This window comes from Triticum urartu, chromosome 5 (assembly GCF_003073215.2).
Source record: "Triticum urartu cultivar G1812 chromosome 5, Tu2.1, whole genome shotgun sequence".
Lineage (NCBI taxonomy): Eukaryota > Viridiplantae > Streptophyta > Magnoliopsida > Poales > Poaceae > Triticum > Triticum urartu.
In genome coordinates, this window is record NC_053026.1 from 207653544 (window position 1) to 207667766 (window position 14223).

The 14223-nt window shown below is 46.8% G+C and overlaps 1 protein-coding gene across 4 annotated transcripts; it reads right to left on the reverse strand.

Annotated features, from left to right (window-relative positions):
- Positions 1 to 7135: 7135 nt before the first annotated feature.
- On the reverse strand, positions 7136 to 13377 carry LOC125508413 (translation initiation factor IF-2-like). 4 transcript variants are annotated; one of them, XM_048673123.1, is made up of 5 exons: positions 13042 to 13377; positions 12315 to 12967; positions 10361 to 11266; positions 10178 to 10271; positions 7136 to 10091 (listed from the first exon to the last, which is right to left on the reverse strand). In XM_048673123.1, the coding sequence occupies exon 5, from the start codon at positions 9567 to 9569 to the stop codon at positions 8547 to 8549; it is 1023 nt and encodes a 340-aa protein (XP_048529080.1). In that variant the 5' UTR covers positions 9570 to 10091; positions 10178 to 10271; positions 10361 to 11266; positions 12315 to 12967; positions 13042 to 13377; the 3' UTR covers positions 7136 to 8546. The 4 variants fall into 4 exon arrangements, with proteins under 4 accessions (XP_048529080.1, XP_048529079.1, XP_048529078.1 ...); XM_048673122.1 differs by having other exon boundaries at positions 7136 to 10271; positions 10361 to 11068; positions 11171 to 11266; positions 13042 to 13376; XM_048673121.1 differs by having other exon boundaries at positions 7136 to 10271; positions 10361 to 10601; positions 11171 to 11266; positions 13042 to 13375.
- Positions 13378 to 14223: the final 846 nt, after the last annotated feature.

Below are 14223 nucleotides of genomic sequence, written 5' to 3' on the forward strand. Positions count from 1 at the left end.
TAGTCAACTAGAGGCTTACTAGGGACATGTTGGTGTCTGTTATTCACACATGTATTACGATTTCCGGATAACACAATTATAGCATGAATAAAGACAATTATCATGAACAAGGAAATATAATAATAATGCTTTTATTATTGCCTCTAGGGCATATTTCCAACAGTCTCCCACTTGCACTAGAGTCAATAATCTAGTTACATTGTGATGAATCGAACACCCATGGAATTCTGGTGTTGATCATGTTTTGCCCTAGGGAGAGGTTTAGTCAACGGATCTGCTACATTCAGGTCCGTATGTACTTTACAAATTTCTATGTCTCCATCTTGAACATTTTCACGAATGGAGTTGAAGCGACACTTGATGTGCCTGGTCTTCTTGTGAAACCTGGGCTCCTTGGCAAGTGCAATAGCTCCAGTGTTGTCACAGAAGAGTTTGATTGGCCCCGACGCATTGGGTATGACTCCTAGGTCGGTGATGAACTCCTTCACCCATATTGCTTCATGTGCTGCCTCCGAGGCTGCCATGTACTCCGCTTCACATGTAGATCCCGCCACGACGCTCTGCTTGCAACTGCACCAGCTTACTGCCCCACCATTCAAAATATACACGTATCCGGTCTGTGACTTAGAGTCATCCAGATCTGTGTCGAAGCTAGCATCGACGTAACCCTTTACGACGAGCTCTTCGTCACCTCCATAAACGAGAAACATTTCCTTAGTCCTTTTCAGGTACTTCAGGATATTCTTGACCGCCGTCCAGTGTTCCTTGCCGGGATTACTTTGGTACCTTCCTACCAAACTTACGGCAAGGTTTACATCAGGTCTGGTACACAGCATGGCATACATAATAGAACCTATGGCTGAGGCATAGGGGATGACGCTCATCTCTTCTATATCTTCTGCCATGGTCGGACATTGAGCTGAGCTCAATTTCACACCTCGCAACACAGGCAAGAACCCCTTCTTAGACTGATCCATATTGAACTTCTTCAATATCTTATCAAGGTATGTGCTTTGTGAAAGACCTATGAGGCGTCTTGATCTATCTCTATAGATCTTGATGCCTAATATATAAGCAGCTTCTCCAAGGTCCTTCATTGAAAAACTCTTATTCAAATAGGCCTTGATGCTGTCCAAGAGTTCTATATCATTTCCCATCAAAAGTATGTCATCTACATATAGTATGAGAAATGCTACAGAGCTCCCACTCACTTTCTTGTAAACGCAGACTTCTCCATAAGTCTGCGTAAACCCAAACGCTTCGATCATCTCATCAAAGCGAATGTTCCAACTCCGAGATGCTTGCACCAGCCCATAAATCGAGCGTTGGAACTTGCACACCTTGTCAGCATTCTTAGGATCGACAAAACCTTCCGGCTGCATCATATACAATTCTTCCTTAAGGAAACCATTAAGGAATGCCGTTTTGACGTTCATTTGCCATATTTCATAATCATAGAATGCGGCAATTGCTAACATGATTCGGACGGACTTTAGCTTCGCTACCGGTGAGAAAGTCTCATCGTAGTCAACCCCTTGAACTTGTCGATAACCCTTAGCGACAAGCCGAGCTTTATAGATGGTCACATTACCATCCGCGTCTGTCTTCTTCTTAAAGATCCATTTATTTTCTATGGCTCGCCGTTCAACGGGCAAGTCAGTCAAAGTCCATACTTCGTTTTCATACATGGATCCTATCTCGGATTTCATGGCTTCTAGCCATTTGTCGGAATCCGGGCCCGCCATCACTTCTTCATAGTTCGAAGGTTCACCGTTGTCTAACAACATGATTTCCAGGACAGGGTTGCCGTACCACTCTGGTGCGGAACGTGTCCTTGTGGACCTTCGAATTTCAGTAGGAGCTTGATCAGAAGTATCTTGATCATCATCAATAACTTCCTCTCTAGTAGGTGCAGGCACCTCAGGAACATTTTCTTGAGTTGTGCCATTTTCTGGTTCAAGAGGTAACACTTCATCAAGTTCTACTTTCCTCCCACTTACTTCTTTCGAGAGAAACTCTTTCTCTAGAAAGAATCCATTCTTGGCAACAAAGATTTTGCCTTCGGATCTGAGGTAGAAGGTATACCCACCCAACAGTTTCCTTTAGGGTATCCTATGAAGACGCATTTTTCCGACTTGGGTTCGAGCTTTTCAGGTTGAAGTTTCTTGACATAAGCATCGCAGCCCCAAACTTTCAGAAAACGACAGCTTAGGTTTCTTCCCAAACCATAATTCAAACGGTGTCCGTCTCAATGGATTTCGACGGAGCCCTATTTAAAGTGAATGCGGCAGTCTCTAAAGCATAGCCCCAAAAAGATAGCGTAAATCGGTAAGAGACATCATAGATCGTACCATATCTAATAGAGTGCGATTACGACGTTCGGACACACCATTACGCTGAGGTGTTCCAGGCGGCGTGAGTTGTGAAACTATTCCACATTTTCTTAAGTGTGTGCCAAATCGTGACTCAAGTATTCTCCTCCACGATCTGATCGTAGAAACTTAATTTTCCTGTCACGTAGATTCTCAACCTCACTCTAAAATTCCTTGAACTTTCAAAGGTTCAGACTTGTGTTTCATTAAGTAGATATACCCACATCTACTCAAATCATCAGTGAGGGTGAGAACATAACGATAGCCACCGCGAGCCTCAACACTCATTGGACCGCACACATCAGTATGTATGATTTCCAATAAGTTGGTTGCTCGCTCCATTGTTCCTGAGAACGGAGTCTTGGTCATCTTTACCCATGAGGCATGGTTCGCACGTGTCAAATGATTCGTAATCAAAGAGACTCTAAAAGTCCATCTGCATGGAGCTTCTTCATGCGTTTGACACCTATGTGACCAAGGCGGCAGTGCCACAAGTATGTGGGACTATCATTATCAACCTTACATCTTTTGGTACTCACACTATGAATATGTGTAGCATTACGCTCGAGATTCATTAAGAATAAACCATTCACCATCGGAGCATGACCATAAAACATATCTCTCATATAAATAGAACAACCATTATTCTCGGATTTAAATGAGTAGCCATCTCGAATTAAACGAGATCCTGATACAATGTTCATGCTCAAAGCTGGCACTAAATAACAATTATTGAGGTTTAAAACTAATCCCGTAGGTAAATGTAGAGGTAGCGTGCCGACGGCGATCACATCGACCTTGGAACCATTCCCGACGCGCATCGTCACCTCGTCCTTCGCCAGTCTCCGCTTATTCCGCAGTTCCTGCTTTGAGTTACAAATGTGAGCAACCGCACCGGTATCAAATACCCAGGAGCTACTACGAGTACTAGTAAGGTACACATCAATTACATGTATATCACATATACCTTTCGTGATGCCGGCCTTCTTGTCCGCTAAGTATTTGGGGCAGTTCCGCTTCCAGTGACCACTTCCCTTGCAATAAAAACACTCAGTCTCAGGCTTGGGTCCATTCTTTGGCTTCTTCCCGGCAGCTTGCTTGCCAGGCGCGGCAACTCCCTTGCCGTCCTTCTTGAAGTTCTTCTTACCCTTGCCTTTCTTGAACTTAGTGGTTTTATTCACCATCAACACTTGATGTTCCTTTTTGACTTCTACCTCTGCTGATTTCAGCATTGCAAATACTTCAGGAATGGTCTTTTCCATCCCCTGCATATTGAAGTTCATCACAAAGCTCTTGTAGCTCGGTGGAAGCGACTGAAGGATTCTGTCAATGACCGCGTCATCCGGGAGATTAACTCCCAGCTGAGTCAAGCGGTTATGTAACCCAGACATAGTGAGTATGTGCTCACTGACAGAACTATTTTCCTCCATCTTACAGCTGAAGAACTTGTCGGAGACTTCATATCTCTCGACCCGGGCATGAGCTTGAAAAACCATTTTCAGCTCTTCAAACATCTCATATGCTCCGTGTCTCTCAAAACGCTTTTGGAGCCCCGGCTCTAAGCTGTAAAGCATGCCGCACTGAACGAGGGAGTAATCATCGGTACATGTCTGCCAAGCGTTCATAACGTCTTGTTCTGCAGGGAGAGCAGGTGCTTCACCCAGCGGTGCTTGTAGGACATAATCTTTCTTGGCAGCTATGAGGATGATCCTCAGGTTCCGGACCCAGTCCGTATAGTTGCTGCCATCGTCTTTCAGCTTGGTTTTCTCTAGGAACGCGTTGAAGTTGAGGACAACGTTGGCCATTTGATCTACAATGCATGTTGTAAAGATTTTAGACTAAGTTCATGATAATTAAGTTCATCTAATCAAATTATTCAATGAACTCCCACTTAGATAGACATCCCTCCAGTCATCTAAGTATAACATGATCCGAGTTAACTAGGCCGTGTCCGATCATCACGTGAGACGGACTAGTCAACATCGGTGAACATCTTCATGTTGATCGTATCTTCTATACGACTCATGCTCGACCTTTCGGTCTTCTGTGTTCCGAGGCCATGTCTGTACATGCTAGGCTCGTCAAGTCAACCTAAGTGTTTGCATGTGTAAATATGTCTTACACCCATTGTATGTGAACGTTGGAATCTATCACACCCGATCATCACGTGGTGCATTGAAACAACGAACTGTCGCAACGGTGCACAGTTAGGGGGAACACTTTCTTGAAATTATTATGAGGGATCATCTTATTTACTACCTTCGTTCTAAGTAAACAAGATGCAAAAACATGATAAACATCACATGCAATCGAATAATAATAGTGACATGATATGGCCAATATCACATAGCTCCTTTGATCTCCATCTTGGGGCTCCATGATCATCTTGTCACCGGCATGACACCATGATCTCCATCATCATGATCTCCATCATCGTGTCTCCATGAAGTTGCTCGCCAACTATTACTTCTACTACTATGGCTAACACGTTTAGCAATAAAGTAAAGTAATTTACATGGCGTTTCTCAATGACACTCAGGTCATACAAAAAATAAAGACAACTCCTATGGCTCCTACCGGTTGTCATACTCATCGACATGCAAGTCGTGATTCCTATTACAATAGCATGAACATCTCATACATCACATATAGATCATTCATCATTCATCACAACTTTGGCCATATCACATCACAAAACACTTGCTGCAAAAACAAGTTAGACGTCCTCTAATTGTTGTTGCAAGTTTTACGTGGCTGCAATAGGGTTCTAGCAAGAACGTTTTCTTACCTACGTGAAAGCCACAATGTGATTTGTCAACTTCTATTTACCCTTCATAAGGACCCTTTTCATCGAATCCGCTCCAACTAAAGTGGGAGAGACAGACACCCGCCAGCCACCTTATGCAACTAGTGCATGTCAGTCGGTGGAACCGGTCTCACGTAAGCGTACGTGTAAGGTTGGTCCGGGCCACTTCATCCCACAATACTGCTGAAGCAAAATAAGACTAGTAGCGGCAAGAAAGTTGACAACATCTACGCCCACAATAAATTGTGTTCTACTCGTGCAAAGAGAACTACGCATAGACCTAGCTCATGATGCCACTCTTGGGGAACGTTGCAGGAAAAAAAATTCCTACGTTTTCACCAAGATCCATCTATGAGTTCATCTAGCAACGAGTGATCGGATGCATCTACATACCTTTGTAGATCGCGAGCGGAAGCGTTCAAGAGAACGGGGATGAGGGAGTCGTACTCGACGTGATCCAAATCACCGGAGATCCTAGCGCCGAACGGACGGCACCTCCGTGTTCAACACACGTACGGTCAGCGTGACATCTCCTCCTTCTTGATCCAGCAAGGGGGAAGGAGAGGTTGATGAAGATCCAGCAGCACGACGGCGTGGTGGTGGATGCAGCAGTCACCGCAGCAGGGCTTCGCCGTTCTACTGCAAGAGGGAGAGGTGTAGCAAGGGAGAGGGAGGCGCCAAGACTTCAGGGTGCGGCTGCCCTCCCTCCCCCCCTTTATATAGGCTCCCCTAGGGAGGCACCGGCCCTAGGAGATGGGATCTCCTAGGGGGCGGCGGCCAAGGGTGGAATGGCCCCCAAGGCAAGTGGGGTGCCCCCCACCCTACTTCAGCCCATGGGGCCCTCCGGGATGGGTGGTCCCACCCGGTGGACCCCCGGGACCCATCCGGTGGTCCCGGTACAATACCGGTGACCCCCGAAACTCTCCCGATGGCCGAAACTGCACTTCCTATATATAATTCTTCACCTCCGGACCATTCCGGAACTCCTCGTGACGTCCGAGATCTCATCCGGGACTCCGAACAACTTTCGGGTTACTGCATATTCATATCCATACAACCCTAGCGTCACCGAACCTTAAGTGTGTAGACCCTACGGGTTCGGGAGACATGTAGACATGACCGAGACGGCTCTCCGGTCAATAACCAACAGCAGGATCTGGATACCCATGTTGGCTCCCACATGCTCCTTGATGATCTCATCGGATGAACCACGATGTCGAGGATTCAAGCAACCCCGTATACAATTCCCTTTGTCAATCGTACGTTACTTGCCCGAGACTCGATCGTCGGTATCCCAATACCTCGTTCAATCTCGTTACCGGCAAGTCACTTTACTCGTACCGTAATGCATGATCCCGTGACCAGACACTTGGTCACTTTGAGCTCATTATGATGATGCATTACCGAGTGGGCCCAGAGATACCTCTCCGTCATACGGAGTGACAAATCCCAGTCTTGATCCGTGTCAACCCAACAGACACTTTCGGAGATACCCGTAGTATACCTTTATAGTCACCCAGTTACGTTGTGACGTTTGGTACACCCAAAGCACTCCTACGGTATCTAGTAGTTACACGATCTCATGGTCTAAGGAAAAGATACTTGACATTGGAAAAACTCTAGCAAACGAAATATACGATCTTGTGCTATGTTTAGGATTGGGTCTTGTCCATCACATCATTCTCCTAATGATGTGATCTCGTTATCAATGACATCCAATGTCCATAGTCAGGAAACCATGACTATCTGTTGATCAACGAGCTAGTCAACTAGAGGCTTACTAGGGACATGTTGGTGTCTATGTATTCACACATGTATTACGATTTCCAGATAACACAATTATAGCATGAATAAAAGACAATTATCATGAACAAGGAAATATAACAATAATCCTTTTATTATTGCCTCTAGGGCATATTTCCAACATCAAGTTCATATCTTTCACCACATTTCTATCATTTGCGAGAGAGTGTTCCTATGGATTCTTGATAGAACCTTTTGATTGAAGATTCGGTCGTTCTTATCAAGTGACTTTGCTTTTATTATTACTCTTGAATGGTGACCAAAATGGTTAAGAGTCACTTATGATCCTATCAAGTTCTATGTGTGAAGGACGCAAGAGTTTCATAATGGCCTAGAGATTGGACACTTTGTGAAGATCTACTCTAGGCTTCTAAGTGCAAGCTATGATGTAATAGGTTGATTGCGCTTGGTGGGGCACTTGGTGGATGATGCAATTGAGATTCATTGTGATCTTAGAACCTTGTGGTCAAAGCCCCCATATTCATGGAGTAGGATAACACCAACTATCTGAACCACGGAAAAATATCATCTCTCAACCAATGTTTGCATTCTCCTACTCACTCCCTTACGTCCATGCAATTTGCTATATTTACTATTCATTATACTTTCTTGACTATTTAAAGATCAACTAACCTTCTCGTGTTCAAAACTCCCAACACTTCAAAGTGGTGTATAATTTTGTCCCCCAACACACACACAAGACCATAGCCCAAATCTTCTATATGGATGGGTGTGACGAGGCGTCAGAATATACTCGTGTTGAATTCGAAAGGAAGAATGATGAATAATGAATCTGCATACTAGGCACAACCTCAATGCTGAATGGGTAAGGGTTAAGCTCAACCAACATGCTTGAGTTAGTCAAATGACTAACCTTTCAGATAATTTCTCATTTTGTTAACCGATGGATGTATTTTCGAAGTTGGATGTACTCCCACGTGCGAAAGAGTACATCCGATCTCACGCTATTGTGCACATTAGTTTTCGCAAAAGTCAATCGAAACTTTGACCAAATTACAAAAAAGGTTTTTGTCTCACTTTATATATAAAGCAACGATCATCCACAATTCGGTACAAACGTATGCCGCCATAACACACGCACACACCCAAGGCATGATACATAGGCGCTGGGCGCAGCAACACCACCCCTAGCACTACAAGAGCAATTGGGGTCCTCAACCCTAAACACGCCACCGCGAAGAGATGAAGTCAGATACGACGAACCATGGACTCCAAGGCAGCATCTTCATGAAGGTTACGACACCAGAGAGCCGCCACCTCACGACCCGAGGATCAAAGTTTTCCCTGGAGGAACACGACGGGCAATGAGAGCCGCGAGGACACCCTCAAGAAGGGAGCGAGCTACGCCGCCGCTGGTCCATCTGAAGATAGATCAAGTTTTCACCCCGACCAACACTCACTGCCACCAAACGCCACACCCCCGCGACCACGTCGCCCACACAGCCATGGCCACCGGGCAGCACCGAGCCACATGCTCTACCCATGAAGCACCACGGAACCACCACCAAGGTCGCCGCCCCGGCATCCAAAACCTTGAGACCACCTCACCCGAGACCCGCCGCTACCCCAACCAAATATATGAGTGTAAAGGACCCGCCTTTCACACCCCTGGGCGCCCCAAGTGCCGAGACCCGGGATGACGAAAACTGGCCTCCATCGACCCATCCTACGGCACCGGGCGTGAGACGAGCTTGGTCATGCCACTGGGCCCGAGACGAGCACGGTCCTGCTGCCAAGCGCGAGTCGAGCTCGGTCCTGCTGCCGGGTGTGAGACGAGTGATGGACCGCAGCTGGGGGGAGGGCCAACACCCTTCGACAAAGATAGTGGTCGAATGACGAGCTGAGGGATCGAAGGTCGAAACGGGCCGCCTACAAACAAGCCGATACCAGAAATCCAGCCGACCCGCCGAGCTGCCATGATGCCCGCTCGACGAATGGAAGCCACCACTCCCAGAGAGCGGAGCCACCTCGCCGCCGCCTATGGCCGGAGCAACAGCCACACCGGGCCGGTGCCCCAACCCGCGGCACCCGGTGGAAAACACCACATCCGACCGACACGCACCGCCACCACCGCTACCAAGCTGCCCTGCGCCGGTCACCTCGCTGCCAGCAGACACCGCAGGACGCCCAGGAACGTCAGGCCGCGTCGCCTTCAACCCTCGCGCAGGAGCACCCCCACTCGCCAGATTCGTGCCTCCGCGTCTCGGCCTACGCGACCCACCACCATCCGTGCCGCCTGCAACACAACCACCACCCCAACGCGCCAGTGCGATGTCGTGCCGCGGCACCCGGTGCTCGCACTGCGCCCCACCCGGCGAGAAGGACCCGCGTCGCTCCTCTGCACGCTGGGGAACCAGAAGGCCCCATCGCCGTTGGCCCGGGCGAGCTTTGCCTGGCCAGGCCCTCTGGCGGCGGCGGGAGAGGAGGAGGGAGGAGGGGGCTCGTGGGCGGCCGCGCCAGAAGCCTTCCCCGCCGTCACGCAGGGGCGGCACGGGAGGGGAAGGGTGAGTCGGGAGCCTTTGACCAAATTTATAAAGAAAATTATAGATGTCTACAATACCAAACATATAGTACTATATAAATATATATTCCATGATGAATGCAATGATATTTGTTTATATTCTTTTATAGGCATGGTCAAGGTTTACAAAGTTTGATTAGAAAAATCTAATACGCATCACATTTTGGAACGGATGTTGGATTTAGTTTTTTAGGGATAGTTATTTGGTTTATGAAGATAGACTAGCAAAAAGGCCCGTGCGTTGCAACGGGAGAAAAAGAGACTTAACATCATAAGTAAGCATAACTCGAGGCCCCTTAGCAGACTTGCACGTACTAAATATGCAATACTTGGCAGGGAGGTAACGTTGACAATTCCTTACTAACGCTGATAGTAAACTATAATATATGAATCCTAGAGGTCAAGGAAATGAGCAGTTATTTTTCCCCTGTTTATGTGCTCTGACCGTGGTACTGCCGTTGTTGAAGGCATACATGTGGGCCCCGTTGTCAACAACCGCTACGGTATAAGCTCTGGCCATGATGCAGACCCTGCCACTGTCGAAGCTCTCCACCGCTGACGGATCAATCTTCATGGCGCATCATTCATGTCCAATTCTGACACAAAGTGCATGAAGTGAACAACACGAGAAATGAAATAGCTTCCCAAACTCACCAGAGTTCTCAGAGATATCTTCTTTTCCTTTTCAAGATCAAATTCAAAGAAGCCTTCATTGGCTGGTGTGTATAGTCCTGGTCTCAATGAAGAACTGTGCAAAGAAAAGAAAATAATTCTCTTTACTCTTTAGACATTTTTAGATATAAATAAAGCATTAAGGAAAAAACCATAAGCATTAACCTTCTTAGATCAGAGCACATGAGTATCATGTAGTTCTGCTCTGACTTGTAACCCAGAAGTGAACAGCAGTGTGCTCCTCCATGTTGTCAGAGGTTAGGACAATAAGTCCTAATGGCCGTATGCCGCCATGAACTGATGCACCCGCTTCCCGGCAGTGCTTCTCCACGTCCAAAAGTCAAGAAGGATCGAAAGGAACGGCGATGTCGATTGATGTCAGTTCAAAATCTATCTCGACATCAACCTGTTTCAAGAGAACGATGTGTCAGATTATTAGCATGCTCTGAAAAATATACAAAACACCTAAGCATGCCAGTCCTTTTGTTACCAAATATGTGAAATTTTATATAATTACTAACTTCAGAAGACCCTACATCTTTTGTTGGCCTGAAACTTTTTGAGGTAATTTTTTTGTTTGAATGACCAAGGCAAGCCTGTTTGTGTAAAGGAAAGTACCTGAAAACTGTCAGCTCCCTTAATCTTAAATAGACCTCCCTTCTTCAGCTTACAAGAGCAGACAACTAAATAACCCATTTACATAATCTAAAAAACTTTAAGCTAGCAGTCCTGTGATCACAAGTCTATTATACGCACATAAATGTGGACCAAATTTCATCGGCTAGAAGCAATATATCATGTAAATGTAGAATAAAGTGATCGAAGGTCAGAGAACCATGATATCCATCTGCCAGGAGATTGAGAGCATACAGGCTGATGAACACATCGACATTTGGCGAATTAGCCTCACTCCTTTTCAGTTTTGACGACAAAATAAGGGGAAGAAACGTCCCAGACTAAATATATGAAACTTACAGTCTCCACGTCGGTATCATCCAGCATCATTGGTGCAAGGTCCGAGAGCCGAACCTCCTTGGCCTCCACCTGAGTTGGATTGGACGCCTTTGCCACCTGCACGCGCATACATAGAAGAGACATGAAAACCAGACCAAATCACTTTTTTATTTATTGCATGGATGGCAGGGCAATTCTGAATATGAAGTGACTCCAGACACTTAATTCTATTGAACCATGAAAAGAGATGCCACACTTTAGTTTCTACAAAAGGCCCCTAGTCAACATATTAACATCATGGGCAATGTTTCTGAATGGCTGAAACGTTACAGTTTGGCAAAGAATTCTGAATTATAGCTGCCTGAAACCGACATGTTTCAGTGAACATCTCATCTGTGTTCAAAACTATCGCATCTTAAGAGCGTTTTCTGTAGTTTTTCACTGTGCAATTATTTAGTATATTGTCAACTGAAAATAGGTGCATGAAATAGACATGTTTCTGTTTTCAACACGAATTGGTTCATTCAGATGCCCTGCCCAATATTAGTGAATAACTAAAAAGAAAAAAAATAAGCTCCTACATTCAGCAATATAAAGCTAGCATAGTTATGGCCTGCAGCCCATTGATGTTAGCCTGGCTAAATTACAGATTTATTTGAGTAATAAAAAGAAGAGCACAAAAAGGAATAACAAATTCACTTAAATTTGTTAGTCAAGTCAAAACCTGCGGAAACCTGAATTTTTTTCCAATTAAAATATATTTAGGTGCATAAGAGATACTAAAACTGTGAATTGTATAGGGTAATCTGTCTTACGAATCACCCGGGGAAAAAAGTCTTAAGATTACTTGCCAACACAAGAAATAACCCTTGTGGCTATGTCCTAGTACATCATAATTCAGATCACAAGAAAAGATGGTCCAGGCCGTTCCCCTCAGAAACTCTAAACTGACTTGCATGTAGCAATCACAGAGACTACTAAATCAGTCTACAAACTTGAGCTTACAAAAATTTGCTGGTGTACTAACCATCCTCCATCAGTTTTCTCATGCTTTATAAATTAAGCAGTGTCCCTTATTTCAGTCTGGCTACAGAACAAAATCGGAGACAAGAGACAGGGGACAAACAGGGGATTTCATCCAGTGAATATGAAGGCGATACATTACCTCTGGTGTAGCCGAGGCATGCGAAATTGGACGGTTGGACAGATGGTCTTGTTCCTCCGGCGAACTCGGCACTTCCTCCTCCGGCGAACTCGACGGCGACATTGCACGTTGCGTCAAAAAAAGCAATTTGGACGGGCTTTGATGGAGCTTATGGTCCAAGGACGCAATCTGATGGAGATTTTGGCCGAGGACCGCTCCTTCTTATAGCAAACAACTCAAATCTGGGTCGGGCACTCCATTGCTTGGTGTTCGAGAAGGACACGGCCTCCTATTGTCCATCCAAATCACGACACGGGAATAGCTCGTCCGAGATTGATAAGGATACGGAGGAGGCCGGAGAGGATTGGCGGCGGCGGACAGGTCACAGCGAAGCGCGCCCGTGGCCGGCGTACCCACCAGAAAATGTTTCCCGTTCTGTCCTCCATCAAGCGCAGCAAGGATGGCCGTTCGGTGACAAGGGCACCGGCGATGAACCTCTCCTGCTCCACCACCCATGAACCTCTCCTGCTCCGCTGGCACCTCCCCTGAACTTCTCCTGCTCCGCCCGCCGCGCGGCGCCTGAACCTCTGCTGCTCCCCCGCCGCGCCGCGCCTGAACATCTTCTCCGTTTCCAACCAGCTTGCTCTTCTCGTCCTCGCGCACCTGCTTGAATCCTGACGAGGAATGAGACGGACGGTGAGCGGCAAGCAGGCCACGAGAGAGGGGGCGGCGAGGAAGAGGGGTGTACTGAAGCTGGTGGCGGCTGCCGGCAGGAGGTGGCCGTGGCGGCGGCGGAGGCTGGAGGACGCGAGCCTCGTCGCGTCCGCTCGCAGGGCCATGCCCTTCCTTCCTTGGCAGAGCGAGACGGGGGGAGAATGGGAGCACGGGAGCGTCCCCCTCCCTGGCGCTCCTTCTTCTCCTCCGCGGCTCACCGCCGCCGTGGGGCCTCCTGCCGGCGCCCCGACACGGGAGCGACTCTGCCATGCAGAGCGCTCACCTCCTTATCTTGTGCGCCGAGGTCGTGCTCCTGTGCTTCTCTTTTTTTAGTCAACTGCTCGCCCGTGTGTCGAAGGATTGCTTGCTCGTCTATTTTCCTTTTTACCCAGGCCCAAGCGACCAAGCCCGTGAGCGAAAGAACGTTCTAATAAGGAATTTTGACAAAAATCTTTAGTGCGTACCCCAAATTAGTACCACCTTGTTTATATTACGATTTTGTAAAAGCGTATTATGACATGAAAAGAAAACGTATTGTTACGGTGAACCCACGGAGTCAATCCGTGCTTTATTATTAAAGAGAGATTGTCGTGTAACGGTGCAAGTTATCGGATGACTAGTCTTAGTAGTAGTAAACGTGTCCTTCCCTGCAAAATAAAAAATAAAAAATCAAACATGTCCTGATTAAATTTATTTCTTAGAAAATCAAGTGGATTGTATTTCTCCGAGTTTCCCAGCTGCTCGCTCTGTCGCGTACTCGTTAAGATTTGTCTCTCATCCACCACCACCAGGCCACACGCATGTGGACGGGCTGACAGCAAAACCACCAGACTCCTGCGGTCCGTCTACTCCCCACGCACCCCACCGTCCATCCGCCTGCTCCACCGGTGGCTTGGATTGCCACGTCCAGCTTTTTATGCTGTAGTCCATCCGAGGACATATCTGAAATTTCCACAGAGCTGGCGGGGCTGGCTGCTCGCCACGGACGGGGCGTGGATTCAAAATTGGGTCGAAGCGGCTGGATTGGGTCGGGATGGGGACACAGTGGGTCATGATTCACGCGTCGCCGAATTAATAAGGCGTAGTGGGTGCTGCGTACAACATTTATATCGAGAAAAGTGAATTAAACCTTGCTAGAAAGAGAGACTTGTGACTGCAAATACAAAAATGAACATGATTTCACGCGCATCTACGTGAATAGTAAATTTGATAATAT

Bases quoted from the DNA above. Each gene is read 5' to 3' on its own strand.
- LOC125508413 (XM_048673123.1), bottom strand. From the start codon at position 9,569: ATGTTTGGTATTGTAGACATCTATAATTTTCTTTATAAATTTGGTCAA.